The following is a 25,619-nucleotide window of genomic DNA, read 5'->3' as shown; positions in this document are numbered from 1 at the left end:
TCGAGGGCTAAGCCCCATCCCACCTGCACGCACTGGGTACCCTCCCCAGCCGGAGGGCATCCCAGTTTCACAGAATCACAGAATCACAGAATCACAGAATCACATTCACTTGCTCGCAAGGGGAACCCTCGAAAACTCAAGGGCTAAGCCCCATCTCACCGCCACTGGGAGAAGGACTCCCTTCTCCCGGCATCCTTTTTTTTTTCGTCCACAGGAGGCTGTGCATTATGGTCTGCTGTTTTCATCATCCTCACTACTTCTTCTCCTGTTGAAGGGTGATGAAGAAGACAAATCGAACAGAACGCAGCTGGCACATCTGCAGGAACACCTGGAAAATAAAAAATTTGGCTCACCTGAGATGTTCCACTCTTCTTTGCCCGCCAGAATGCTGGCAGTGGATAATTAGAAAAAAAAAATTAAGGGTAGAGGAGAGTTCAGAATTCGCCTTAAGTATTAGCATTGTCGCTTGGCATTGTACAGTTATACACTGGGAAAGGCACTGACATGGGAAAATGGGAGAAGGTGGGTGCAGAGGCCATCCCTGAGCTCATTCCAAGTGGCAGGGCCAACGGGGATGATGTCACAAGCAGGGAGGTGCGATCACAGAGGAGGTCCCAGCACACAAGAGGTGCTCTGGTTCCCACTGGGCTGGTGAGTGAAGGGTCTCACCGTGCAGTGGAGAAGACCTGAGCTGAAGCCCTTCCTGAGGGAAACTCGGCCAGCGTGGGGAGAGCCTTGCCAGAGCACGTGGGGCCACCCTGCCACAAACACCTCTACACTGGGCTGGTAGGGACACAACAGACAGAAAACATCAGCAAGGGCCAGCAAATACTTCAAGAGGAGGCAGGAAAAGCAGACAGAGGCACGGGAAGATCGGGTTGTGCAGCATGGAGAGACCTATGGGAGGAAGCAGCACACCCGAAGCAGAGGGGGTCTGCACTGTGCCCGAGCAAAAGAAGGAGCCTGAGGCGATGTGCTCTGGGGAGCCTTCCACCAGCCGGGAAGCAAAGGCCAAAAAGAGTCGCTCCTCCCGCTCCTCCCGGGCTGGGCTGCTCTTCCCTGTGAGCCGCACAGACAGGCAGCTACGCAGAGGTCAGTTTGCTGAACGCTTTGGAGCCAGCGCTCCTGTCTACCTGGCTGCTGTGCTACAGTGGGTGACGCATAAGACCATGGACGTGGCTGGGAGGATTTCTAAGAAGAGCAACCAACAGTGCATCTCTCCATGCCACTTGCAGATGGCTGTGAAGAACAGCTCTGTACTCAAGCACCTTCTGGGAAGTGGGCCCAAGCGCCGTGGCAGGGCTGTCCCACAAAGCCAGCGGATGGCCTCACCCTCCAAAAGGAAGACGACCGAGAGGAGGAAGAGAAGCCACAGGCGACAGGCTGCACCTGCTCGCGCCACTGCTGCTGTCACTGTCAAGTGAAAGCAGAAACTCCTGTCCTATATGGGCATGGCAAGGGCTGTCTCATTCTCCAAATTATCCACTGTGGTCTATAACAGTTGAATAAAAGTCCTTGCACTACCATATTGTGCTGGAGCATGCCTTGCAGGTGTTAGGCAACAACATAGGGAGAGCAAGGCCAAGGGACCACAACTGCCTGTCACACAGGGGCAGAAGGCACCCTGCCAGTGGACTGGTTTGTTAAACAGTGACACCTGGTAGTGTCACAGTGGGGAAGATCCTGTAGAAGACTTGCTTAGGACCCCTGACTGCCTTCTGCCATTTTGCCAGCAGCTGAGCCTCCAGGGCCTTCCTGCTGCTTTGCCTTCCCTATGCGGATGGTTCCTGTACAGGAGGCTAAGCATGACTTCCAGAGAAAGAGAAGAAGGGAGAGGGAGATAGGGAGGGAGGGGGAGAAGGGGAGAAGGACAGGAAGAGAGACAGAGCGAGGAAAAAGCAGGGAGAGAGGGATAGAAAGGAGGTGTGGGGGAGAGAGGGACAGAGATAGAGGGAATGAGAGGGAGGGACAAGGAGAGTGAGGGAGGAAGGGTGAGACAGAATAGGGAGAGGGAGAAGGAGAGCGAGGCAGAGACAGAGAGAGTGGTGGAGGAAGGGAGAGAGAAGGAGACGGAGATAGAGAAGGAGAGGGAGAAGGGGAGAAAGAGTGGAGGTGGACAGGGATAGGAGGGGTCCTTGCGCAGATTGTGGAAGTACACCTGAAGTGCAGAACAACCACAGTGAGATGTGACGTACAGAAGGTACCATACCTTTTTTGAGTTCTCCCCAAATATACCGAACCAGTCAAGGACAAAGGCATACACTGTGAGAGAGATGGGGTTCAGTTCTGCCTCAGCTGTCAGTGAACGGCCCCATAACCACTGTGGTGATTGCTCTGATCACAGTGTTGCAAATGCTTGTCTTCTCCAGCAAGTCTTCCAGTATTCCTGGTTTTCTTAAAGCCTAAGCTTAGCATAACTAAGCGTAACTGGCTTTCATAGTGCCACGTCAAAGCAAGTTTTCTGTGGTGATACACTGATAGGAAATCTACATCCATGAAACCGTATTAGTGCTCAATGGCCAGAGCCAGAATACCTGTGCACAGTGTCACTCCAAAACGTCCTCTGTAACGGCATCACTTGTTTGAGTCCATTAAGCGTATCGTGTTGCTCTTTCACTTAGAACTTCACTAAAAGGTGCAAAGAAGCATTTTTTCACAAGTCTTTCTAGTGCAAAAGAGTTCTTCTCCGTCAGACAAACATTCAGAACTTGAGCATCAGAAGTCAAAACCCCCAGCGCATTACATGATGTTATGGTGTGGAATACTGATAGCCAAAAATCATAAAACCATGACATTGGACACAGAACTGGGCCGAACCAGCCTGTCAACAGTTGACACCAGGCGGAGGGCACCCCAGCTCCACCCGTATGCAAGGGGAACCCTTGAAACCTTGAGCGCTAAGCCCCATCTCTCCTCCACGCACGGGGTCCCCTCCTCAGGTGGAGGGCTCCCTTCTCCCCGCATCCTTTTTTTTTTCCTCCACAGGTAGCTCTGCATTATGGTCTGCTTTTTCATCATCCTCCCTACTTCTTATCCTTTTGAAGAACGTGTAAGAAGACAAGCCGTGTACAAAGCAGCTAGCATATCTGCAGGAGCACCTGGAAAATAAAAAATCTGGCTCACCTGAGATGTTCCGCTCTTCTTTGTATCCTGGAAAGCAGGCTGGAGGGGTATGGAGCTTCTGGTCTCCCCCCACCTGCAAGAGATTTCATGCACTGCCAATGTGCAGCCCCCATCCAAGCAGCACCATCCAGGGAAACCTCAGCCTCAGCCAAGAGCTGGGGGACAAACAGGGGCTCAAAAGCTGAGCAGGGCCCCGGGGGACAGAGAACTGGGTTGGGGGCACTGTGGGGTTTCACCACATGCTGTGTCCCACTGACACTGCGTTTAGCGGGACAGAGAACATCACACTGTTGTGCAGCTTCTGCCATTCCTTGCTCACAACCTCACCCAGCTGCATCACTGCATTGTCATTGCCAGTGGGGGACGGCAGGCAAGATGCACTTGCCCCCAGGATGCTGTGTCCCCAGGCAGCCCCTACCCTCGCTGGAGCAGGGAGGTGCCCCACAGGAGGAAGCAGCACCAGGACCCCAACTGCTGTTAGGAAGCAAGAGCTGCTGTCATCCCAGCACCCTTGCACCACTGCTCCCCTTTCCTCTCTGTTCCCATCGCAGCTGCTTCATTTTCATTGTTTTGTGTCATGTACCCACAAAGAGTCCTTCTGGAGTTTACTCTAGAGAAATAATTACGCTTTTATACAATCATTACCACTGTACCTCACTGCGCCATGTTTTGCATTCCACTTGTTCCGAAGCCCAGGCTCCAGAATTGACCAAAATGAGGCCATATCGATCCTGTATCAGGAAAAACATTCTTTATCAACAACAGTCATCCCTCCCTCATCTGCTTGCTAACAATTGCACAATGCACAAAGGTGGGAGAAACACCCAATGTGTTCCTGCTTTGCTTCTGTGCTAGCTTCAGCTGTCAAAGTCTAAGAAGTGATCGGTCCAAGGCCACTTAATTTTATTCACGTTGCATACAATTTCTTTGGAAGACTGGTAAATACAAGTCTGTTCGCTGCCTAACAGGGTTCTGAGATGCGGAATAGTTCTGGGTAAGAATTATTTGCCCATGAAGGACAGGCCCACCTCTCAAGCCCGTCCGGGTCTCTTGGCATGGCATCCCTTCCTTCTATTGCATCAACTGCACCACTCAGCTTGGTGTCATCATCAAAGTTGCTGAGGGTGCACTTATCCCACTGCCTGTGTCACTGATAAAGATGCTGAAGAGCACCAGTTCCAAGACAGAACCCTGGGGACACCACTCATGACTGGCCTCCATCTGGACATAGAGCCATTGGCAACAACCCTCTGGCTGCAACCTTCCAGCTGAATCTTTGACCACCAAACAGCAAAGCCTTCAAACCCCTCTCTCTCCAATTTAGAGATGAGGATGTGATGTGAGTCCCACATCCCAGAGGTCTTGCACAAGTCCCGATAGGTGGCATTAGTTGCTCTTCTTTTGCCCACCTGCTGCCAATCTGTTGTAGACAGCCACCATATTAGTCAGGCACAATATGCCCTTGGTAAGGCTGTGCTTCCTGTCTCAGATCACATTTCAGAACTCATTTTCAGGTTTCTCAGATCTCATTTCAGAATGAATCTGAAGCTGAGATACATGACAAAAGGATTGCATTTAAGGGTCTTTGTGAAGACCCAGATAAATTCCTGAAAAGTTTTCAAGGTTTCAGGCATTAGGAATTTGCAAGGAAAGTGGAACTAGCTTACCGGCATTCTCATGGCTTGTGAACAATGTTGGATTTCCAGGAAGATGGGCCTACATCCCGTTCTCCATCCATACAAACTGCAACATCCAAAATGATCCAATATTGGGGAAGGCAGCATCAAGAGTCTTGCTAAAGCTGAGATAAAAGAGAAAGGCAGCTTTGTTCGTACTCCATTCACCTCCAATTGCCAACCAATGATTTGCATTCTGTTTCCATCTACTCCCTGTTCTCACCCTTGCTGGGTCCCTCTGATGGAGGTCTTCTCCTGTCCTGTCTGCTCCATTTGTGCTTTTCTCCTTTCTCCATGTTCTGACCTCTCTGGTGAAAATCTTTTTGGCTGTAGCCCCTCACTTCATGACATCTTCCCTTTCAGCCTCTGAAAATCTCTCTAGGCATCCACTCACAGCCTCAGGTATTAGGTGCCCATTAATCCAGACCAAAAGCACACAGGGTTTTTACATGTAGCTGGCCTTTGTGCACACTTTATTTCTACATGGTAAGGATGTAGGAAACAGCATATATTCACTTCCATGTTCAAGAAAGCCAATCTCAGAACAGGCTTCCGTCCATCTTGTAACTGATGCATCTTCTCTGTAAGGCTCTTGAAACAAACTCTGGCATGCAGATATTGCCAGCTTCCTGAGCTGCTCCTCGTAAGTTTTGTGCTCCAGACCCCTCACCAGCTTTGCTGCCCTTCTCTGGACACGCTCCGGGGCCTCCATGCCTTTCTTGCAGTGAGGGGCCCAAAAGCGAGCGCAGTACTCCAGCTGCAGCCTCAGCAGGGCTCAGAACAGAGGGATGGTCACTTCCCTGCTCCTGCTGGCAATTTCTGGCTATTTCTGATACAAGCCAGGATGCCATTGGCTTTCACGGCCACCTGGGCACACTGCTGGCTCACGTTCAGCCCAGCACGGACCAATACCCCCAGGTCTGTTTCCTCTACACCCACTCTGCCCCAGACCTGTAGCGCTGCCTGGGGTAGTTTTGGCCAAAGTGGAAAATCAAGGATTTCCTTCATGTGGCCTCACCCCACACAGCTAGGACATGACGGGCTGGATGAGATCCGATGCCAGTCCTACTCAGTGGCATCATCTGTTTGAAAAGGAAAGAGGTTATGAACAGCTTCTCGATAGGATTGGCATTTGCTTTATAGTCTCTAAACCTGCTGCCTCTGTAAGTCCTTGCCTCTAGTTACTACCACTAGATGGTACCCTTAGCGAGCATTTCCCTTTACTCTGTGGAGTCCGATTTAATATTCTGACTGCAAAGTTTCTGAATTGATCAAGTCTGCACTTTTCTCACAAATAACACAGAGCCAGGTTGCTGGTGCAGGCTGCTGGCTGCTAGTAACAGTTGACTCAAGTGAACAAAGCTGAAGGCGTGTTCAGTATATCAAGCCCAATACAAATGCAAGTATTCATAGAATGACTGAATGGCTTCAGTTGGTAGGGACGAGAAAGCCTACCCAGTTCCAAGGCCACTGCCATGGGCAGGTCTGCCACCCACAAGATCAGGCCGCCCAGGGCCCCATCCAACTAGACCTTGAACACCTCCAGGGAATGGGCACCCATATCTTCTCTGGACAACCCATGGCAGTGCCTCTGTGGAGTTAAACCAGTTCTCCACAGAGTTCTCCACTGACTGAGAGAAAACATTGCTTCATAATGTCTAATCAAAACCTACCTTCTTTTTGCTTAAAGAAAAAAAGAACTATCCCTGTCCTCTCACTGCACTCTGATAATGAGTCCCTCTCTATCTTTCCAGTAGGTCCTGGAACGGCACAATGAGAAAGCCAGAGCCTTCTCTTCTCTAAGCTAAATAACTCCATCTCTATCAGACTTTCTTTGCAGCAGAGGTGCTCTAGCCATCTAGCCACTTTCTCGGCCTTCTCTGGACTCCCTTCAAACAGTTTCACATTTTTTTTCATGCTGAGGTCCCAGGGCTTAAAACAGTGCTGTAGGTGAGGTCTGACACAAGTGGAATAGAAGGGGACGACAACCTCCCTCAGCCTAATGGCTACATCTCATCTCCTGTCCCGCTGACGTTTTTGGGTGCTTTGCAACTCCTCTTACAGATCCAAATTTCACAGAGTAGCTTTTGCTGAATGGCTCGATGCAGCTGCTTCAAGAAAAAGCCTGTGCAAGGCCAGTGTAAATACAGACCTGGCCAGGCCTCTGCTCCACAGACAGAGATCACGGCACAACCATCTCTAGAGCTTCTGCTGCGTGCTGTACTTCTGATCACTCTTCTGATCACTCTCCTTCCCAGACAGCCATGCCAAGACTTCCTGTGTCTGTGAGACAGCGTGCTTGTTTAACATTCGGATGTCTCTCGTTCGTTCTCTAAAGACTGCTCAAATGGGAGTAATGCTATATTTAGCTGTGATGACAGAGCAACTAAAGCACAACTGAGACAGTCTGCAAGAATCTGCCAAACCCTCTCTGTAGAAACAGATATGGAGTACAGAATCCAAAGCAAACCAAAACCCACAGATTCCTCCCTTCTTCCTCCAGTACTCCTGCAGTGAGTGGTGGAAGTGCTGGAGGTGATGGAGCGCACTGGAATTAGCTGGGAGGGAGTTCATTGTCTTCACAGCAGCTTGTGTGGTGCAATGCTTCAGATCTGTGGCCAAGCCAACGCTGATAACAGAGCATTGTTTTAGTTGAGGCTGAGCAGGGTTTGCAAGGTGTCAAGTCCTGCATTGTTTCTCACTGTGCCTCTACGGTGAACAGACTGAGGTGTGCAAGAGGTGGGAAGGGTACACGAGTAGGTTGATGACTCCCACTGTCCATGGGATTAAACCCACAAGTCGAGGCTAAGTGTATGAGCCCTATTCATAATTCATTTGGGAGAGGAAAAATAAAAACATACATATTAGTAGTAGGCTAAGAACGCACAATCAACTGTGGGACTCACAATTACATTGTAGCACATTTTACTTGGATGTTGCTGTATTCAATATTGTTTTGTCCTTGGTTACTATGAGCCACTCCAGTAAAACAGGGTGTTGCAAACTGAGTGTTTGAACCACAGCGGGCAACAGGAGTAATCACCTGATGTGTCTTGGGAAAATAGATCCTTGTCTATCTCTAACTAATTTTAATAAGTTTCCTTTCCAAAAATACCTGAGCCTTACTTGAGCATTTGTAGCAGTGCTCAGGGCAAGATTAAAGCAGCAGTTCCCACTTCTGATTATTTTATGGTGCTGGTATCAAGTTCTAGAAGCTTTGCCAGATTGGGACATCTGTCAAATTTTTATGTCCTTTCATTTTTAAGGATATTTTTTCATCACTCTGGAACTAAAGGGAAAAGAAGGGCTTTGAAATATTAAACTATGCAAATAATTAACTAGACAAAAGATTAAAACAAAATAACAAAACAAAACAAACACACACACACAAAAAAACCACAAACAACCAAAGATATGGAAATAAAACACACTTCAAACATATTATTTAGAGGTAATCTCACATTTCTTGCAGCCTGACTCAGATAGGCTGACTATCCCAGATATGTTTTGAATACAGAGTACGGCAGTGAGCAGTGCTGAGCAAGGTGGTACCAGCAGCAGATAAGCCCAGCCACATCAACATTCTTTCTAAACAGATCAAGCTGGCAGAGAAATTTTTACTGCAGGGAAAAACCATAGACTTAGGCTCTAAGCATCCTTCTGGTGCTGCTAACAAGCATCTTGCCCTGAGTATAATCAGTCTAGAGGGAACACTTGCAGGGCTATGCAGCCCGGTCAGTGAAGAGGCTGACCTTTTCCCCACAGACCTTTGCTCTATTAAGACATAGAACGAGCAGGAACTGCAGGAAATCAGAGACAGTGTATAAAAATATTTTCTTAGACCATACACCTGGGAAAGAAGTATTTGTGTATTATTTAAGTTAATAAAAATCAATGCAACAGTGTCTCCTGGATGTGGCAGTACATTTTTCTTTGTCACTGAATCCACTGAATCTGCATCCCAGGAAAGTAGATGATCCTACAAATTGATGACTGGCAGTGTTCAAAGTTTTTTTTGTTGTTGTTGTTGTTGTTGTTGTTGTTTTGTTTGTTTGTTTGTTTTTTCCTGGAGGAAATTATCATTTTGGATGCGAAAAATGAGTAAAAACCTGAAAAGCTGGCATTACTCTGACACAGTAGGAATGCAGTGTCTAAGTTTATAGAAGATTGGGATTAGGTTTTAGCAGGTTATAGTTGGATATCAGTCACTGCCCAAGTAATGCTGGCTCTGAGATGTAAGCACATTAACAGCAATAATGTATTGCTTCTTTGAAATGATTTGCTTAGCTAAAGTATGCTAAATATGTAACTCTGTTATGCATAACTGTGTGCAGATCTAAGAGTCTGCTTGCAAAGATGTGAGAGAACTGTCAGGGTAACCCCTTGACATAAAAGGTAATTAGTATAGAAATAATCCATAGACATAACGCACCTCAAGCAATAACAAGATATGCAACCAAATTAAGGGCAGAGAGAACTGATAATAGAAGTCCAGATGTACAAATAAGGGCAAAAAATAACATAAGCATATGCAACAGACATTACCTTGGAGAGCATTTGGATACAGATGATCTCAATCTGTTTTGCTGTGCAACAATTACTGCACAATGGACTCTGCAGTGGAAAAGTATATTATTCTGTTCTGTGCCACTCTTTTCTATTTAGCACCATATTCCTTGTTCCTTGTTTGACAACAAATCTTTACATAAAAGAGGTTGGTGTCCTGGGTTTCAATACTTTGCAAACTTTTACTGATGGTAAATCCAGCAGTGAAAACTTAATAGATAGCCACATTAGAAAGCTGTAGTAGCAAGTATTTCGGTGATTTTCTATTCATAATTATCCAAACAACACAGCAAATGTGAACAAATTACTGCCACCCTTGTAGAAAAGCAAGGCTTCTTCTCTAATCCATTGGCATTTCACACTTGTACAGCACTGGAAACAGATGACAATACAAAGGAAAGGGCTTCTGTAAATTGAGCCCTGGATACAAAGCTCACGAAGGACCTCAGTATGTAGGACAGGTAGAGACCTCCTATTTCCTTGTCTCAGGTCCCTGAAATTGCAGGCAAACACACTGCATCATCCTTTTCTTCAGTAGATAAACAAGTTTTCTAATTCTAGGATGTAATCAGAAATCTTTTTCAATTTTCTAATTCATTCAGATACTCCATGTATCAATTTGTGTGCTTGTTCTTTTCCACACCCCTTCCTCCCGCCCCCCACAAGATGATCAGCAATGTGATGTGCTGTGGACAGCAGTTAGCCCCATTTGTCATCTTAAACTCTTCTCACCTCTCTTGATACAAACTCCTAAATACTCCTATCTTGTCCCTGTTCCACAGAGACAGGCACTTTTAAACGTGAACAGTCAGAACAATACACTGTACCTCAGATGTTCATCAGGCTTTGTACAGTAGTGATACTTTCTACATTTCATCAGAAATACCCCTTTGATGCATACCAGCTTTACATAGGTGAGGATCTTCACTCAAACAATTTCCACAAATTCAATAATGGACTGGGCTAACTCCTATGAATAAAACTCACCCCAGCATCAGGAGCTACTAAATACAAGGACGCCACCTGTGGCTCAGGGAGTTGCAGATCATTTTAGGGTACATTGGTGAGGTATCAATCCATACTGTTTCCTGCTCTTCCCTAGGAATTTGCTCTTAGTGTCGAGACAAGATGCTAGGCAGACCTCAGATGTGACCCAACACAACCATTTTTTTTATTTACACTTGCTTTGTTTCACCTTGCACTGATGATCAGAATAATTACAGCTGAATGTATATTCAGAACTTTCTCACTGTTAATGACATTAGATTAACAACATCCCAAACTACAGCAAAAAGTTTTATTTGAAGACCATGGAAGAATAAGTTTGCATTTGACCTTTTGAATTTCTCCAGTCCTCAGCTACTCTAGGCCTCGAGATTACCTGATTCTTCTTCTTCTTTATTGATAATTACACCTAATTTTCTTCTACCATAAACAAATTCTTGTCATTACACAAGATTTATCCCACGACCAGTATTTAGATAAATTCATGAATACATCTAGAAGTTTCCTTCTCTACTTTATACTTTGTTGTATCTTTGTTATCCAGTTTCTTTTTCACTGGGTAGCTCTACTGTTCAAAGTCATACTCGGGTTCATCAAGGTGCAGTATTGCATACATTACTGAAGATATATATGAAATGTACCATACATTCTTTACCTGGAAAGCAATTTATGTTGTAAAAAGTTCTGTACCTGCTTAATCTAAAAACTTTTGTCTTTGATATCCCCAAATTCTACATCTTCATTGAATTTTTTTTTTCCTCAAAGTACATTTTGTAGCCTCAGACAGTTAAAGCAGAATCTCTTTCAGAGGGAGACATGAGTGCCAGGCATAATCTAGATGCCAAGTAGGAATGGGTCTATTTGTCTGTATGAGCAAACCCACACAGTCTTCCTACACCTCACCTCCTGAAACACAGTTGTGCAGGGTGTAGCAGCCAGCTGCATCTATCTCACACATCTTCTCTGGGACGTTTTCCTGATTTGCTTCCTGAAGCTCCAACATGGATTGGTGAAGAAATGGGCATGCAGACATATACTTTTGTGCTGTACAGTACAAAAAGTAACGTAATTCACATGGAACATCTAAATGATCCCAATTTCAACACCTTATACCATTATCTTAGGCAACAAGTCATTCTTTCTGGTTTGCATCCTAACAGACATGCCTGTTGCCTGCAGCTACTTGTACAACGGAAGCCATACAAGAAAGAAAACAGTGAAACTGTTGTTACACAACAACACGTGGTGCTTTTCTTCTTCCTCCCTGATTTCTTCCCCAAATTCTTACCTGTGAGGAGTTTGGTTGTATGAACAAATACTCTCCTCAAACCCTTTCACATGGGAGTTTGCTCAGCCTCAAATATTTTTGACAAAAAAGATTTGCTCTTCAATTTTTTTTAAAAAAAAGCAAAGCACACCACTACACCACTGCAAACCTTCAACATCAAATGTCTCACATGCGAACTGGCACAAGAATACTTTCCTTTTCCAGGGCACACAGCACGTCTACGGCTTTGCACTGAGCAAACTGAACTCCCAGAGCTCCAAGATGAAGGCTAAAAATAACCCATTACGTATTAATTTCAGGATTTTAAAGTATGGCTAATTAATATGCACAGGCAAGGCAAGGTGTGTGGTCTCCGGGAGGGAACACACAGTCAGACTGCAAGGAAGAGGCTAGGGTGATATCCTGGCAGAGAGCCAAAGGAGAAATGAAAGAGAGGAGCTTGCTTTGATAAAGGAGGTGCAAAGACAGTGTTTCAGAAGAGGCAGAAGCAAAGGGATGAAGCACTTTGCTACTGAAGTGGCAGAGGCAACACAGTGCAACCACAAAGGACAGGATCCTGTTAGAAAAGCCACAAGTACAGTAAAAAAGCCTTTGGCACTTTCAAAAGTGGTATCGGAACAGCTAGAGAGCTTGTTGCTACTAAAGAAGGCGGCAGAGTTAGGGCTTGGTGGCTCAGACTGTGTGCCACGGACTGATTATGGAAATAATTTGACACAGTAGTGAAGGAGGACTCTGCATCTTGAGTCAGAAGCACCTTGCCAAGGTGGTGTACTGGGTATGGAGCACTGAACAAGATGCACAGGATGGCAGTCATGGCACACCGTGAAAACAAGGTACTGCACATGAGCAGTAGGGGTGATGTCAGACAGCAGGGATTATCTGCAGCTAATGTGAATCAGAAAGCAAATTTGGTTATTTACAAGCAGTTCCGGTGAATTAGGAGGTACAGGGGGAAATCAGTCACTTGGAGCAGATTTCCTTCATACCCATTTCCCTACAAACAACATTCATACAATTAAGACCTTCCTTTAAACGTAAGGACAAACTGACAAGTTAATTGCTGATTCACTGGCTATTTGTTATCATGAAAAGTAAGGTTTTCAACCAAATAAAGGTTATTTAGTGCCACTGCTCATCTCCCTGTGTCTTCTGACCTGATCACTAAGGATCTTGAATATTTTAGTGATCCAAATGTAACAAAATGGTAGGAAGCTCAAAGTTTTGTGAGATTTGGTGGCTTTCACAGTGGCACACAGAAGTAGCCTCAAAATGTTGTAGGTTCAGTTACATTTTGAGAAAAACCTGAGCACTACAGTTACATGTTGAAAGGAAGGGGTAGCAGGGTTTAATTCTGCAGTAGTAGGTTTTGATACATGCTCGAGGTGACAAAGTCCCCAGAAGAGCTGCAGGGGATTGAAAAGCTACAACACCAACCAGCTTGCGAAACAGGATGAGTTTCACAGTCCAGTGCTACAGCAGGTTGCTAGTGCAGGTAAAGGACACAAGACCAACTTTTTCACTTAAAGACATTCTTTATTCAATCTTTTTTTCGTTTTTTTTTTTTTATATACAATATTATTTTTAATCTGTAAAAAGTACATATGCAGGATTCCAGGTCAGAGGCAGCCAGAAGGTTTTCACATCAAAAGAAAGACTCTTGCCCTTTTGTTATTTTGGAGGAAAAGTAATCTGTCAAACAAAGCAAGAATAAAGGCAGAATGCAAAACCAACTTCCACCAAGCAATTAGGATTAAAGGCAACAATTCACCGTGATGAGCCAGGCTTCCTTTTTCGATTACGGTGATTCTCAACTTTTCCAGGCAATTACAAAGCAGTTTGTCAGAGTGGGCCGACAGCCTTAGCAGCTAGTGTTGTTCATCTCTGCTACAGCTGTATGCACAGAACTTGCAACAAAGCTTTGGCTTCCTCTTTGTATGGCAACCCAAGCTCTTGAGTCAGAAGACTGTTTCTCAGAATTCAAGGAGCAAAAGAGGGAAGGCTTAGGCTAAACAGATCTCTGAGCTACAATGTGGATCAAGAGCTTGCTTGCATTTTTCTCTGGTAACAAGAAGCCTCTTTGTAATTTGTCCCCTTAAAAACACGGACTACTTAGTAATGTATGTAACAGGCACAATTTGCCAAAAGCCTGTTACTACAGCCCTGAGATGCAAGCTGCCTCGTCATTTTCTGTGGGTGCTAGATTACATTGTTGATCCTTTCAATGTTAATGCTATTATCTATTTCTCCATTCAAACAAGAAAGAGTCACATTATGAAGGTTTATAATACCATACATTTCCTCAGGGACAGAAGAGAGTATCAGTGAGGACAGTTAGATACAGTTCAGTTATAAATCAATGAAACACATACTTTTAATCTTACAGGATGGTATTATAGGGAGCATGTAATTGCTTTCACTTTTCAAAACTCCAGATACTGGACATTCAAATATCGTAGAGCTCCAGGTGAGAATATCTCAGTGACTGAATGGTAAAAAATGGTCATTTGCAAATTTGGAGTAGGGGGCTAAAGAAGCTTCAAAGGTGTGAATGCCACAGGGAATTACACTATCTGCTTTTCTCCTTACTCCAGGTTACTCAGAATATTGCACGTTCTTTTTAAGCATTCCACTTTAAGGACCACGTTGTGCAGCAAAATGAACACCCAGTATATCAAAGGTTTTATTCTTAGAAGACAAGGCTAAGACATTCACTTCTGGACTGCAGGACACAGAGCTCCACAGTGGCCAGTGCATAAATTTGGCTTCTGTCAGGCTGTAAAGTGTTAGAAAAAAATGTACTGCTGGCAGATCCTGACCAATAGGCAAGTTTGTGTCTTGGATTCAGAAAAGAACTCAGCATCCTTGTTTTGACTGCATGCAAACAGGATATTGACAATTCTGGGGTTTCCAGGCTCTTGCCCAAATCCAGTGTGCCAAAAATGTACATGATTTTCTGTCCTTTACTTCATCCTGTAAGAGGAGAAGGCATTGCAGAAATTGCTAAAATGGGACATCTACCCAAAGAAAATGAGGACTGTTTTGTTAGAGAATACGGCGCAAGACTCAGAAACAACTAGGACTAGAAAGCCATTTTGTGCTTAAATTCACACTCTACCTTCATGTAAGTATGTAAGACAGAAGCAACAGAACAGAAGTGGTAATACTCTACCCATACCTTATACACCCAAAGGGAAAACTGAGGGAAAACCCGGAGTCTGAACTGTGGGCCACACGTAATTCCATTAAGCAGATCAAAACCTACTTCTTTGTGAAGGACTCTGACTAAGGGCATGTCACTTAGACAGAAGTTTCCATATCCGTGCTTAGTGTCTACACATGCCTCAGTGAAAATCCATTATCTCCAAACTTTCGGCTTGCTCTAGATAATCTCAAGATGGAGAGATTTACGAGTGACACAGCAGTAAGTCCATAAAACACATTATTCTGAATAGACGGAGATATCTATTTTGAATAGATGGAGATCTGTAGCTTCTGTAGGAAAAGGAAAGTTTGCCTTTTAAAGAACGCTGGAATAGAAACTGACAAACTTTGGGCTAACTGGAAAACGAGAAACAAATATCCTTTATTTGGTACCTGCTGCTTGTTTACACAAAGAAGAAATAGCAGTACTGTACTGAGAAAAATTCCATCCCATAACATGAAATGGCTTAGGTCCTCAATTCAAGCATTCTTGTGGCAGTGAATTAACACACTGGGATTCAAGGAGAAATTAATCTGAATAGTAACTCTTCACATGAGGGGTGTGTTCACATGAGTTCACATGGGGGATGTGGCAGAGCACCCAATAATGGTAAGAAATTTGCTGTTTCTGGGACTCCGACAGAATTTTGTCTCTGAACAGACTGGCAGCCATTCTACATCTGCATTTATCAGAAGGTGTATGACGACAGCCTAGGATGAAAAGTGCCTTTTCTCTCACTCTTAAAAAAAAGAAAAAAAAAAAAACAGAAAAAACAAGAGGAATCTATCTTCCTTATTTCTACTTGTTACTTAGAGAGATTTAAGAGAAATTAATTAATGTGCAACTAATAAGAAGAAACCATTTACTAAGATACTTCTCACTTAACAATTTCTTGAATCAGTATTATTTACTACATCAATTACTTTATCAGCTCTCAAATTATTTTTAAGATACTGCTGCAAATACAGTAACTAAGTAATTGGTATGAAGGCAAAAATGTTGATATCAGATTGTTTTCTAAGGTCTGTGTCTTCCTTCTCTTAAACCAAAGTGACAGTCTGGAGGACAGAGTCTGATAGAAATAATCACTTGACCTAGGAAAAATTGCTATGTATAAATTACTGTCAAAGAAAAGTGAGGAAAAATACTATGGGAAATCCTATTTCAATGTATAGTCAGAAAAATTATAATGTGATATTGGGAAAAGGTTTTTATATATGAAATTTCATATATAAACATTCTTAAGGGGGAGAGGGTATTCAGTCCCTCTAGACATGGTGCTGCACTGCTGTAGTTCACTAAAGACAATTCATCCACTCACTTGAGTTTGAAGACAATCAGAATTTTTGAAAGATTCAACCCATGCATAAATTAGGAAGGAAAGAAGCACCTCACTGCTCTTTTCCAGCACAAATGCCAGTCACCGTGGCAAACGGATGTGAGAGCTATAAGGGGGAGTAAAAATAATTATGCAAGCTGTAAGGATTCTGGAACAACACTAAAAAAAAAATATTGATCGATGAAGAGATACTTGAAAAGGCTAAATTTCCTTTAGCAAAAATTGTGAAGACTGCGGCTCAACTGATACTGTCCAGCCCAATTTCAAAGTATTTGAACTACTCCAGCCTTTGAGTACTCAAGGGAAAAAAAAAAAAAAGGAAACAGCATCTCATTTCTTATCAACTAATTGAAGAGAATCTGCAGTTTCTTTTTCCACTCATGTGTAAGAGAGGTTGTTTTCAAAGACAATCACGTTGGCTTTGCACTGTTGCAGGGCACCCAAACGGAAAGGAGTTTTCTAGACTAAATCAAAGGCAGTTCTTGGCTTCTGTCACACACAGAAATATGATAAGATAGGATTTCAAACCTTCAAATAAGGTTCTGTGAATATTACCCAAAGAGTGAAATTAATTTTCAGGAAAAATCCAAATTGCGTGGAAAAACATAAAACAACAAACTCCTGCTGCTTAGCTGAAGGGGAGCACTTTTAAATGTCGTATCCTGTACCTTGCTATATAAGTTATGAGACTGTTCTCAGTTTTTATCTTTGCAAACTTGGCTAGAAGAAACAAGAAAAACAAGAAAATGTGGACTTCCCACATGATGGGACTTACGAAGAAAGAACGCTTAGTCTCTTATCCCACCCCAGTGTTATGCTCCACACTCTAACCACAACTTGCAAAATGAGCTAAGCCTTTGTTGTTGACAGCAAACTACAAACCAAATGCTTATTCATTGCTTTTTTGAGTGTGAGCACACAACACAGAACCTTCAACACTGCTTTGAAAAGGAAAATGAGAAAGTAATAGTTCTTATAGTTTAGTTTTTATAGTTTGAAGGCCCCAAGAATGGCTGCCAGTCTGGGCAAACTGATGTTCCTTAGAAAATTCAGACAGGTACAGAAAAAAATTCAAATCCTGATGCTGCTGGTGCAGTGATGTTGCTTTTTGTTGTTGCTTTGTTCATGCCATCATCAAACAAAAAGAAAAAGAAAAAGAATCAAAGTATTTGGAACCCACCCGAACTGAAGAGATGACTGGTATGCTGTGCCTTAAAACAGCCAACAGCAGCAGCTGCAAGTTCCTGTCCCTGAACAGGAAAGGCTCTTCTTCCTCATGCTGCTGCATTATTTTAGACAGTAGATTCCATTTCTTGCTAGGGTTCAAAGCACTTGAAGTCTCTGTCCTGCAAATACCACACCTGTGTTTTGGTCATATATAAAACAGAACTTTGTTTCAGTTTTACTCATCTATATGTCGAAGAGCTTTGTTTCTCACGCCTGTACTTGACTCAGAGGTCAAGATTTATCAAGTGTCCATCTCCTCTCCTGCTTAAAGTCTCAGTTGATCCATGTAAACAAAACAGCTGAAAAGTCTCTCTTCCTCTTCTTAGAGCTGATTTTATCGATAAGCAGGATTTCCTGAAAGTGTGGTGTTTGCTAAATGTAAAACAGGCAGGGGATGAGCTTCTGTGTTAAAAACCCAGTTGTCTAACGGGAGAAGGTCATCGTTGGAGAAAAGCAGATACAAATACCTAGATATCAAAACAGAGAAGAAAAATGGTGGGTATTAAAGTTGAGCAACAGACACTGGGGCACCATAGCAGCTGCATGCCCCACCAGTCAACAGCTAAAGCCATAAACAAGATATTTGCTTTCAGTCTTTTTATAGCACTCACACAACTTTCCCCATTATAATGATCTGAAGAGTCATTTTTATCACAGGCAAGCCCTACAATGAAAAACTTGTTACAAAGACAGCATTTTAATTTTTCCAAGTAACTTCTGTTTTTCAAGACTCCTTTCCAAGGTGTATAATATAATACAGACATCAAGACATCAAGCACAAGGATTTTGGAGGCTGGGGAACAGAGCAGAAGTAGGAAAAAAACTGGTTTCAATTGAGCAAACCCACTTGGAAAAGACTATTTCATTCAAATAAAATCAAATCAAATATTCAGAGGAAGCAGAGAAGAAGCCACTAAGCCATGCCAGATATTTGATTTGTCATCACCATGCGGGGCAGTCATCAGCAGCTTCTGGTAGGAGGAAATGTGCCAATATGCTTGCAGAGAAGATCCATAAATGTTGTATATTAAAAAGCAACACAGTGCAAATAAAGCATGTAATGATGTTACATTTCTGGACATATGTGTAAAGATTCTCTCTTGTTTCCTTTTCTCTTAATACACAATTTTGAATGTGGTTATGCTATCATTGTAAGAGGACACTGGCAGCAGAGATCTTTGTAAAGTCTTCCAAACTCAAATGCTATAATTCCAAAGGCAGTTCCCTTCTTCCAGAAAACCTGATTGTGTTCATGCAAGCTAAGCTTAACATCACTGTGATATAGGACCTCTCAACTTCTGTTTCAGCCTGATTTCCTACTATTCCACCAACGTGAGGTCTTGCAGCACGGGACAAGGAAGAGTTGACAATCCCATCAGTGGGCTTTGTCACACCCAGAATGTGAGTTCTGTATATTCCCACTGTCTACAGTCAAATGTCGCTGCTTATCCTTCAGAATATCCAGTTACTGAGTGAAACACCAGTGAACTTTCAGATCTCCTTTTGATGAAAGATCTAGACAGGATTCTGACAATACTTCAAAGGTCAGTCCTGTCACCACAGAAGCCCCACAGGAGCAGACTTCATCCTCTCTCTGATTTGGCTTTTATTGGTAGATGGATGACACAGAATCAGCTCCTCAAGAAGCTCTGTGTAACCAGCAGGACATGTGTGAAATGTTGCCTCTCTCTGGGAGTATAGCTTTTAGGCTTTAGAAAATTAACTCAAAGGAGTAAATAAATAAATATAATTAACAAAGATGACAGAAGAAAGAGGCTCACTTTCTTTTTGTAATGATAATAAAGGGAAACAAAGTACTGTGACCATTGAGAGGAGTCTGGTAGGGGTTATTCAACTGCAGGACACAATGGCCATATCCTTCTCTCAGATGTGATGAACTTGGAGTCCTTTCACACAAGTGAGACACGTCATGGTGCCTGAAGTATGCATCAGCTCTGCGACTGTCAGGATCTATTTTTTCCCTGGGAGCATTTTGAGCTCCCAGTAACTCAAACAAATCTTCTCAGTCAGAAACTGTCGCTAAAACCCAGTAAATACTGTAAAATAACAAAAATTATTACCATTTTTAATAACAGAAAATAACCACTTCACTCTGAAAAACCTACAAGCCATACTAGGCTGACACATTATTACAATTTTTGTTTTTGTTGTTGTTCTTCATATCACTGAGTTGTAAAGACTGAAAGTCCTCACTGCTGACAGGTTTTTGCAATAACGTATGTACTTTCCCCTTGTATGGCAACCTCTTGGGAGCACAGGTGAAGGCAATTCAGCTGTACTGCCAAGAGTGGACCCTGGCTCCACCTCTCTTAGACCTATTTAAGAGCTGGTTACCAGTGGGGAAGGATCTCTTCTGGAGATCCACTCTGCTGGAGTTTTGTATGTGAGCCCAGGATACAGGTAAGCTTTCTATCTATTCTCTTTTTAACAAAATCTGCTTTGCCTAACTCTCTTGTTTATTTTGTAATTATAACATCTTAATATTCATTGATTATACACTCCTTCTATCACATGTTGGCATGGATACTTAAGCAGAGACAACAGACTTCTAATAGCATCTCTAGCCATGTTCATACTGCCAAGTGGCTTCTGTCCATGGAAATAACCAATGTTCTGCAAACTGTTATGCAGAAGTGAAAAAGGAGTAGGGAATAATAGCCAGCTCAGGCACTTTTCTTCCAAAAGTAGACAATTCACAAGATTTCAGGAAGATACCCTACATTAAACAATGGTAGATCTCAATGCTAGAAGGGCATTACCAATTTCACTGATATAACTGTCAAGAAATAATCACACCCTGGAGATACTGTTTTATGGGTGAAACCCCAGTGTGATCACAACTGTGAGACAAAAGACTGCTATGGACAGCAAGTTTGCATCATAATGGAAGAGATGAGTAGCAATGATAAGCTGGCTCAGGCCTAAAAAGTGATCTCTTAACATAGGACTTCTTTACACATTCTTAACTTTATATGTATTCCTTACTGTAAGCAACAACTCCATAAGTTAAAGGTGGTTAAATGTTCTAGCATAGTACAGAATAACTTTTTTTTTGTTATTAAAAAGAAACTTCAGACACTTTACCTTGAACTAACTATACAATAGAGTGCATGAGTCTCTGCATTACTGACTGAAGATGTTCTGCTGACTTGACTGAATTAAAAAAACATTTTAAATATTCTAAAATCGGAAGTACATAAAAGACTATAAAATATGCCTGATATTCTTGCTTCCAACAAAAAACATTCTAGAAAGGCATGCTGTAGGAGAAATACAGAAAAATAATTCAAGGGCACAGAGGATGTTTTTTCAAATTTACTCCATTGCAGTGGCACATACAGGAGAAATAGGTTCTACAGTAGCAGAGTACATATAGCACACACTTGTATAAAATAGGTCACTGCATCTAAAAAATGCCTTTTACAAAGAGTGTTTTCTAAAAAGGAGATACTTTCCCTATTGTGATGCCAGAAATCAAATTAAAGTCTCAAAAATGAACACTCCCTCAGCATAAGCTTGTTGTATTAGAAAATCTATTTGTATTTTCTTCTGGGAAAATAGGCTAACCTTGGACCTGAAAGCTGGGGGGAAAAAAAAAAAGACCAAACCACCCTGGAAATGACAAGAGATTATTTGTTTAGTCAACATATTCTTGTAAAAACACATGCTAGCTTTTACAGGAACATACAAGAGTGAAAACAGCTTACTTCAATGTTTCAGCAAGGAAAAAGCTCTGCTGTACGTCGTCATATGTAGGAGATGATGAGTAGACATCCTTGACGCCAGAGAAGCCACCACTAACTCGGCAATACTTGTCAATTGCCTGCAAAAAGGGAGGTTAAAAAAAGGCAATTCAATTGTAAAATAAAATTTGAAAACACCAAAATAACAGGATTGATCAATAAAGGAGGAAACTCTTTCCACTCTTTAGTTATGTCAGATGATGATGTGGATTGGGAAAATAAGTTAATAAATGAGGACTGAACACATAGAAAAGTAAAATTCTTCCAAGGCTACTAACGACATTTGGCAAACAACTAGAAGCTAGAAAAAGGTATTCTGGGGATGAATTTCCTAGTTACTCACTGTTCGCTGATATTGATGGGAGCACACAGCCTCAGCAGACTTCAACTTTAAGCTTGCATAGCTGCTTGTATGTAACATTGTGCAGAACATTCATCGCTCAATTAAGATAACATGGGCTATGGGGAGTGTAGGAAGATGACAAACACTCCTGGATTTTGCAGCTGGGAGAGTTTGAAGAGTTACAGGACTGTGATTTGTAACTAGTCACAGAGACTTTCTGAAGTTAGGGATTAAATACAGTACTAATATTTAGGGAAGCACTGATTTCATCTTGCATACTCTTCCAGCTACCTCTTCCTCCATACAATTCCATTTCCTATAAATGCTTCTCTCTTTCCCCCTTATACAGTTGAAACACAAGTCAGCTCATGTGCCAGACTTCAAAACAGTTCTTTATGTTTAAAGCATCAACTTTAAACCAATCAGCATTTCAGGCAGAGAGGGGCCAATGGATTCTGGATTCACAAACCAGCTTGCTAATCAGCTCCAACACAGTGCAGGAAAAATCATGCTGGAAGAGGAGGAGACAGGGAAGAATGCATCAGTAGTGCAGAGCAGCTCCTTACACTCATCATTTGGCTGACAAACATAATCTTACAGCATGCCAGGATATTAGCTGCTAAAACCAGCCCCAAAGCTATGACAGTGAAATGATTTGCAGATTGTTTCTGCCTCCCTGCTGTTTTGGTGGTATGTCCTCAGCAGATAACTGCTCTTTTAACAGTTTCATGTGGGGACAGAAAAGGTAGAGTGATAAAGGAAACTGCTCGGCTTAGGCTATCTGTCATTACCAACTACTGAACACAGCTCCCTGTACTTCAGTAATCTATGATTTGGCCCATTAGTTTGCATGAAGCTTCTCTCCACACAGCTCTAGGCCTGGATTTCCTTTGTTTCTGAGCAAGTGTAATTCACGATGTATTTCCTTATTTTAAGAGAAGCTTCCTGTAGTTTTGGATGGAAACATTTCCTTTTTTGTTGGGGTTTGAGCACATAAGAAGAAAGCGTCTGTATGAATTCTGTTCTAATCTAGTTACTGTTGCAATCTAGGACTATACTGAGAATATTCACATTTTAAGATACAGGTTGACCAAGTTCTTTCTACAGTCTGGAGATAAAATTGTATGTCTAACCCAAGAGTATCAAACTCATGACAGTCTCTTTGCATGTTCTTACACATCGTAAGTGATGCTGGCTACTGCATGGTAGCCAAAGGGAGGAAAAACAAAAAAGGAAAAAATGAATTTCTTGACTTCTGAAGAAATAATGCGCATGTGATTTACAGAACTACTTCCTCATTCCTCCTTGCAAGACCTACAAGCCACTAGGCAAGTGTCATACAAATAAACATGAGCTAAAGAACTTTGGGTTTCTACATAGGAAATAACCTGCATCCTCTTGCAATTATTTTATTTTTTTAAATAATAGTGCAGAATGCACGCTTGTCTCTGCTCTGGAGTGTGACAAGGTATGGAGAATGTTTGGACGGTTACAATTCTGCCATCATCAAACTGTGCTCAGATAGGAGAATCTTGCTCAGGAGAACCTCACAATGTTCAGTAAATCCAAAGTCAAGGTCTTGTACCTGGGTGAAGGCAACATGCAATATGAATTCAAGCTGGAGGACGAAAGGATTGAGTACAGCCCTACTGAAAAGGACCTGGGGGCATGGGAGGATGGGGAGCTGCACATCAGCCAGTCACGTGCCCTCACAGCCCAGAAAGCCGACTGTATTTTGGGCTGCATCAAAGGAAGCGTTGCCAGCAGGGTGATGGAGGTGATCCTGCTCCTCTATTCTGTGCTGGCAAGACCTCACCTGGAGTACTGTGTCCAGATGTGGAGTCTTCAGTACAGGAGAGATGTGGACCTGTTGGAGCACGTCCAGAGAAGGGCCACAAAAATGATTCACAGAATGGAACACCTCTCCTACAACAACAGGCTGAGAGAGAGCTGGGGCTGTTCAGCCTGGAGAAGGCTCTGAGAAGACCTTATAGTGGACTTTTAATATCTTAAGGGACAGCTACAGGTAAGAAATGGGACAGACTCTTCAGCAGGGTCTGTATGGTGACAAAACAAAGGGAAATGGTTTCAAGCTTAAAGAGGGGAGATTTAGGTTGTGTATGAGGAAAAAGACTTTTACAATGAGAGTGGTAAGGCACTGGAACAGGTTGCGCAGAAATGTGATCGATGCCCATCCCTAGAGACTTCCAAGGTGATGCTGGAACAGGCCCTGGGCAACCTGATCTAACTGTGCATGTCTCTGTTCATTGCAGGACAGTTGGGCTAGATGGCCCTCAGAGATCCCTTCCAACTCTAAGGATTCTATGATTCTATGTTCAGGCCTTTTATACCACACCCTTTAACCTGATATTGACAGCTGAATAATTGTATCAGGTACCAAAGCAGGGGGTTCTGATCTATCAGAGGGATAGAATCAGGGTCCCATTCACCATGAAAATTGAGGTGTTTTATAATTTCTGATGGCCATGTCCCAATTACTTGCCGTGTTACCATTCCTTCCCCTTCTAATAATCTTCCCCATGGTGTGAGCAGTCTGCACAGTTTTGGCCCAAATTGCGCTTCCCAAGGCCATCTTACTATGTGGGTTCCAGGTTCTAAATTCTCATGGGCAACAAGCAGAACACTGCATATTGTTCCAACTTGGGATTTCAATCGTATATCATTTCCCTTAATTTGGATCCTCTACGGTGAGCCCCAAGTTGTTTGTAACATGCAGGGTGCTGGGTCTGCCATCTCTGAGTCTTTCATTCATGTCTCTCAGCATTTTGTGCAGTCAAGAGACAGCACAGTCCACCCCTGCAAGGACTGAGAATCGGGCTTCTGAGTGGCCCTTAGAATGCTATTATACTGCTATACCAGGCCTGCTCCCATCAGATTGCAAGGCAGATGGAACCACCATTTGATGTTTTCCTCAGCCCACTTTCATACTGTTGTTCACTGGTCACTTTGGATGACTTGAGGAGTCCTTGTGCTACCATTCATTTAGTTATTACCTTAATTTGCTCAGGCTTGATTTGCTTTTAGCACTAGATAGTCCTGCACTAATCCACTTACTGTGTCAACGTAGTTCAAGACACATCTGGCCCCTTCAGATTGAGGGAGGGGGCCTACATAGAAGACCTGCAATCTGTACAAGGGATGATGCCCTTCAGCGTGATGCACTGTTGTTTCTGGCAAAGGACTCAGTTGTACCCTGGAGTATGCTTCTCATTCTTGACATGCCTGGACAATATCTGACATTCGAATGGGCAGCCCCCATGCTTTTACTGCTTCCCATGTTGTCTCCTGTCCAGTAGATCACAACTTCTTATGTAGTGATGGGGCAATGTTATCTGCTGGCAGACCTGGCCACCTTATCTGAGCTGATGTATTGGTCCAACATTCCCTGGCAATTGCATGGGCATATACTGTTTGTTGCCACATTCCAGATATCAGACCACATGTCTCTGCCTCAGGTTGGTCGAACATGGATAGTCTGATCCTGAGCAGCTCACTCAGCAATCCAAACTGCAAGTCCTCAGAAGACTGCCTATCTATCTGTGCAGATGTACAATGCACACTCAGTTCCTGGGTTATAATCAAGCTATACCTTTCTTCTGCTCCATGCCAAAACTGAGATCAGTAACCAATTGGCGCGCAGGATAGAACCCTGATGCTGCCACAAACCCCAACCAAACCCTTCCCAGTTTATGTGTACATCTAATTCAGCAGACAGGGTGAGATCAAATACACAAAATGACTCTCAAAGTGTCCTCACAGATGGCTTCCCTCATACCTTGCTCCCAGATGCAGTTCTGGAACTCTACCATAGAATTCCATAAGCCACTATGGGTGGGTGTATCTGTTTTATTAGGTCACATCAGTTCACAGGCTACCATAATCCACTGAGATTGATTGAGAATGATTGAATGAATCCATTGAAAATGATTTTCTTCTTTGTGTACGACAGTGGTATATAGTCTTTGCCTAAGTGCTGGCTGTGTCATGATAGAGGCCAGTTTGAAATTTCTCACTTCTCACGACACTTTTGGCTCCCGTATCTCATAGTCTCAACAGCTAGGCCAG

At 43.0% G+C, this 25,619-nt stretch overlaps 2 protein-coding genes and 1 long non-coding RNA gene across 3 annotated transcripts in view; 2 read left to right on the top strand and 1 right to left on the bottom strand.

The window, feature by feature from the left end:
* The window catches only part of LOC122178026, a 2,026-nt gene extending 1,678 nt beyond the window's left edge, over window positions 1-348 (top strand). Inside the window, exon 3 of the long non-coding RNA XR_006178220.1 lies at window positions 215-348. This is a non-coding gene — a long non-coding RNA (uncharacterized LOC122178026). The remainder of the gene's footprint in view (window positions 1-214) is intronic.
* Window positions 349-600: 252 nt separating this feature from the next.
* Window positions 601-1,424, top strand: LOC122177460 (late histone H2A.2.2-like). Its single transcript, XM_042866840.1, has one exon. It carries the CDS (start codon window positions 888-890, stop codon window positions 1,422-1,424), a length of 537 nt encoding a protein of 178 aa, XP_042722774.1. The 5' UTR covers window positions 601-887.
* A 13,793-nt stretch (window positions 1,425-15,217) lies between these two features.
* MAN1A2 (mannosidase alpha class 1A member 2) overlaps window positions 15,218-25,619 on the bottom strand; it is a 133,241-nt gene continuing 122,839 nt past the window's right edge. Inside the window, exons 12-13 of the mRNA XM_042867256.1 lie at window positions 21,155-21,270; window positions 15,218-17,893 (exon numbers count right to left, since the gene is read on the bottom strand). Of these exons, the coding sequence (XP_042723190.1) occupies window positions 17,761-17,893; window positions 21,155-21,270 (249 nt within the window). The 3' untranslated portion in view covers window positions 15,218-17,760. The remainder of the gene's footprint in view (window positions 17,894-21,154; window positions 21,271-25,619) is intronic.

Source organism: Lagopus leucura, unplaced genomic scaffold (genome assembly GCF_019238085.1).
Source record: "Lagopus leucura isolate 7727_CA_CO unplaced genomic scaffold, USGS_WTPT01 Super-Scaffold_100001, whole genome shotgun sequence".
NCBI classification, from domain to species: Eukaryota; Metazoa; Chordata; class Aves; order Galliformes; family Phasianidae; genus Lagopus; species Lagopus leucura.
Note: the sequence above shows the minus strand (reverse complement) of the source record. Positions and strands in the feature narration are given on the sequence as shown.